A 4,953-nucleotide genomic window follows, 5' to 3' on the forward strand; every position below is an offset into this window, starting at 1 on the left:
CTGAACCGCGAGAAAATCAAAGATGAAAAGATGAGGCAACAAGTAAGAGAGAACAGGTAGTGCTTCAGAGATCCTCACTGCTTCATTGAAGTTACTGTGAGCCAATCCCAAGGCTGCAAAGCGGTGTCCATAGAACTCTTACCTCTGCTGTCTGCCCTGCTCGATTTCTGTTTTTCTCGATCACATTTTGGACTGAACCTTAGATGCAGTGAGATTATAGCTTGAGATGTTTTTGAGCAATAGAAAGGAAGTTGTAGGGTGCTAAAATCAGGTACATGCTTTGCTTTTTAGAATAGGCTTTACTTTTTTGGATATTTGCAGCAGAGAAGATGATAATTGGAAAAAAAACAAAGGAGAAGGTAGATTTTGAGGAGTGCTGGGGAGAAGGCTGTGAGGGGGGGTCACTGCAGGGTCAAGGGACAGGGTCAGAATGACGTGTATGAGGGGAACATGAGGGAGGGGAGACTCTGGAGAGGGTGAGGGGAGGTCAGTTAACTGGAGACAACAGAGACCCTGTGGAAGTTGTAGCAGAAGCAGAAATTAATCTGACCTGGAAGGAAAAGCTATGGAAGGTAAAAATTTGATTTAAAAATTACTTGTAAGCAAATTTTGTCAATAAGAAACAAACTCTCTGATCCACAATATTTTCATGTTGAGTAGGTGCTTATATAGGTGTGTAAGTGTACATGTTTATATATGTGTACACACAGTTACAGAGTTAGATGTAAATTATGCAAACTTATTGATAGTATGTACAAAAATGTAGATAATTCCTGGTTTGAGACAGGGTTTGTTTTCTTTTTCCACTCTTTCACTAAAGCAGTATATTTCATGTAAAACTGGGCTTTTCCCTTGAGAAAAGAAATTTTGGAAACTGTTTAAATAGTGATGGAAACTTGAGAGTTTTTTCCATAGGCAGTGACCTCCTTGTAATAGTGTAAATTTCTGTTTTTTTCTTTTCCCCCCAGTCTTGAACTTCGAGAATTGGAAAAAAAACTCAAGTCTGCTTATGTGAACAAAGAGAGAGCTGCACAGGTGGCTGAGAAAGAAGCTGTGCAGTATGAGAAAATGGTAAGTAGCTTCACAGTGCCTGCCAGCACCTGAGTGCTGCAGCTCTGGGAGTTGTGCTGGGAAAAATTCTTTCAAGTTGGCCTTTTCATCTAAAACAGATTGAGGTGGTCAGTGTTCATTGAAAAGGTGTTTTGTGTTGTAATAACTAACCATAAAGGAAAGGCTTACTCTGCCATTGCAATTAAAGTAGCAGTGAATTCAGTTGTATGAATAAATATAGCTTTTATTTTTCTGGTTTCGTAATATTTTTTCCAAGTTTAAACTCTGATGTAGTTTGCCCAGTACATGCTTGTTGTGGTGAGTCCTGATCTCAGGATCAGAGTATTGAAAACGTTACTACTGTTAAAAAAAGAGCTGAATAACTGCAGAAAGGGTTGTGGCATTTTATTTATGCACATAATAATGCTGGTGATCAGGCAGATTATTCTGGTTATATTAATGGTTTGAACAAAACTCAATTCAAGCAAATTTCTGGGAAGACAGCACATTTATTAACTCTGTTCTGTGCAGTTAAACCAGATTTCAGTTGTGCCCACGTGAGCTGGTTTCACTTACACTGAGTGCTCTGCTGTGTCTTGGATCAATACATAGCTGCCTTTAGGTATTATTAGATCTTCTCAAGTTGTTTAGATGTTGATGGTTCCCTCCAAGGGTTCTACTCTCTGAATTGAGCTATAAAGCACATTCAGGCACTCCATTTATAGACTGAGGTGGAAACATCTGAGTTTTGTAATGCAGCATAATTCCTTTTTATACTGTGTCATTTCCCTACCACTTGTGTTAGTGGGAGTGAAAAGGAACCTTGTGTTGCTTTCCCCCTGTAGAAACGTGAGGCTGAAATAGCCCAAAAGATGAAGGAAGAGTATGAAAGGGTAATAGAAGAAGAAAGTTCTGCAGAGCTGAAGCGAAACCAGGAGAAGATAATATATCAGCAGGAGCTGGAGAAACAGCTTGAGGAGCAAGAGAGGAAGAAGCAGGAGGCTTATGAAGAGTTCCTGAGAGAAAAGCTCTTGATTGACGAAATTATAAGGAAGATCTTTGAGGAAGACCAAATGTAGGTTACTTGGAATTTTTATTATTTATTAGTTTAAACCAGTTAATCTAAAGCTGTGCAGAAAGCTAATTGGTATACATTTATTTCATAGTCTAAGGCCCATTTTAGTTTTTCTTGGTCATGTTTTGCTAACAAGAGACAGGCTTGCATGGGTTTTGCTGTGTCAATGTCAGAATGTTCTCAATGTCCCAGTCAATTTCGTGTCCTTATTCCCCAAATACAAAATGCAGCTTATTCCAAGTTGTGCTTCTGTGGGAGCTGTTGTGTAGGGCAACAGCCACGTGTCACAGATTCCTGCCTCTGTGAGGCCTTGTGCTGCAAGCCTGTCTCCTGGGCAGGGACAGAAGAGGTTTCTGAGGGCAGGGTGTGGTGTGTGTGTGTGTGGAGGGAGAGTTCAGTGTAAATACATAACTAAAAAGTGTAGCAGATTCTGGTGTCATTGGGCTTCCTTCTCCTTCCTGTTCTGATGGAGCAAGAAAAAAATGGGGTAGTGATGAGTACCTGTGTGTATGGTCTGTCTGCCTGAAGAAGAGTATTAGACATGAGATTCCCTTTTGGGGGCAATTTGTTAGTACGTATTTTCCTTTTAGGCATTTGATTTCTAGCTGAATGGGTAAGGAAAGTCATTTAACATAGTCTCTGGAACCTATGAGATAGATATATAGAGATATATATATATAGCATATGGTCTGTTTAATGTTACTGTGCAGTATGTTAAATAACTATTGAAGCATTATTGTTCCATTTTATAAGGGAAAGACAAATTAAGTTAGAGAAAAAGAGAGCAGCTCATAATTGTAATGAAGAATTCAAAAAAGAACAAGCTCTCTGGAGGAGAAGGAGAGAAGAAGAGATAGAAGAAGAAAATAGGAAAATCATGGAGTTTGCCAACTTCCAGCAACAAAGAGAAAAAGATCGGGCAGCTAAAGTTCGAGATGTGGAGGAGAAAAAACAAAAGCTTCAAAACATGGTATCAAAACCTGAAACTGTAGAAAGAATTGTCATACAATTCTTGTCTTTCATTTAGAAATCCTTCCTTCTTGTTATAGCTTGCCCAAAATCTGGAAAGAGAACAACAGAAGCGTGAAGAAGAGGAACAAGTACGACAAGAGCTGTATCTGGAAGAACAAGCGGAGAACGAAAGGAAGAAGGAGATGGTGAGTGTTGGCAGGGAGATAAAGTAGTACCTGTGTATTGGAGGGGACCAGAGGGAATATTCCATTTCTCTGGACTTCCACAGGTACATGAATTGATATTTTGGCACTCTTTGGATCCCAGGTTTTCATGTGTGGCCTGTATGTTCTGTGTGCCTGTGCATGAACTGTGCAGGTAAAATGCAAGTGGAGACTTGCAGCTTTGCCATAATTCCTGCAGAACATTTAGGTTAGCAGAGCTGGCCTGGATGCAACTTGAATAAAATAAAAATACCTGTGTATATGCAGGACAGCATCTAGCTTATATAGTACTTACACCTGTGGGCAAACTGATCTAATTTAAGCAGACCAGATACAAACATGTAGAAATCAAACAAAACCATTTTGAATGACTGATCTAGAACACAGGTAATAAAGGAATGCAGGGGATGGTGTTTTGCATAGTTTTCATCTGTCCCCTCACTTCTCCTGATGTCTCTGTGATGCAGCAGCATTCCTTTGGGCTTTGGAAACTGGAGTTGTGGTGCTTAAAGAACATTTTGTGAGAGTATATCCCACATGCAATTCCTTCTGCATCTGAAGACGTTCCACAACTTTAACAGTGTTGGCAAGGTTGTTCATGGGTCAGGGCTTTGTTTTTTTAACAACATAGCAGAGTTAGCAAATACATGGTTTGCGACTCTGGAATGGTTTTGAGGGACTTCCTTGCACCCATTTTGTCTGTGAGCTGTCTCAAAGCAAAAAGCTTCATTCTGCCATGGTTTTAGGTATATTAAAGTAATTTGGATTGTTTCCACTTTATTTTCTGACATAAAGTTTCTTATCTCCAATGGTATTTCCTAAGTGTTCTTAGCCAGACACGCAGTTTGTATATTAACTTCATTTTTGGAGGGACAATTCTGTCCTTTGAGTTTCCTTTGCTGCCCGTAATGTAGTTATGTTTTTATTTCAACCAGGAAGACAATTGAAGGTTTTTAATACCCTGATGATCCCCTTTATACAGTTATTTCTCTTACAAAGGAGAATGCCAGTAACTTTCAAGTTCAGGTTTAAGCTGAGTAGTCAATTATCTGCTTGCTTTTTGCATGTCCATTTGTGTTTTCCTGTGAGCCTTCCCCGTGTCTTACCTTGCTGCAGGTGACAAAATATAACGCAGGCTGAGTTACCTAACACTCTTATTTTTAGGAGCACTCTCTTGTTGATTCAGTTCATACTTGTGGGGAAAAAAAGCAACACCCTCCTTCTGTTCTAAACTGAATTTTGAGACATTTTCCAAACCAGTTAACACTGGAGAGCACTGTCAGACACGGAGTGTTTGCTCCAGTTATGTATGCTAGAAGGTAACAGCTACAGCAGATTTATTCCAAGCTAAATTGGGCAGGTTGGCTGATGATGATCAAAGTTGTCTGAGGTGTTTTCAGTAACATAGTATTTTATTGCATTTCCTTCACAGGCAGAAATTGAAAAGAGAATTAGGCAACGTCTAGACTTAAGGCAAACATATGAAGAGCAACTTGCTTTAAAGATGGCCATGCAGCAAGCTATGCAAGAAGAGGAAGCAGCCTTCAGGCAGCAGATGTTGGCCAAGTTTGCAGAGGACGATCGCATTGAGCAGATGAACGCTCAGAAGCGAAGGATGAAACAGCTTGAGCACAACAGGGCTGTGGAGAAACT

General features: G+C 39.9%; 1 protein-coding gene across 1 annotated transcript in view; it reads left to right on the top strand.

The window, feature by feature from the left end:
• MNS1 (meiosis-specific nuclear structural 1) overlaps positions 1-4,953 on the top strand; it is a 7,982-nt gene that overhangs the window by 862 nt on the left and 2,167 nt on the right. Inside the window, exons 2-7 of the mRNA XM_009994537.1 lie at positions 1-56; positions 969-1,071; positions 1,896-2,125; positions 2,879-3,095; positions 3,175-3,282; positions 4,733-4,953. Of these exons, the coding sequence (XP_009992839.1) occupies positions 1-56; positions 969-1,071; positions 1,896-2,125; positions 2,879-3,095; positions 3,175-3,282; positions 4,733-4,953 (935 nt within the window). The remainder of the gene's footprint in view (positions 57-968; positions 1,072-1,895; positions 2,126-2,878; positions 3,096-3,174; positions 3,283-4,732) is intronic.

Source organism: Chaetura pelagica, unplaced genomic scaffold (genome assembly GCF_000747805.2).
Source record: "Chaetura pelagica isolate M959 unplaced genomic scaffold, ChaPel_1.0 scaffold222, whole genome shotgun sequence".
NCBI lineage: Eukaryota > Metazoa > Chordata > Aves > Apodiformes > Apodidae > Chaetura > Chaetura pelagica.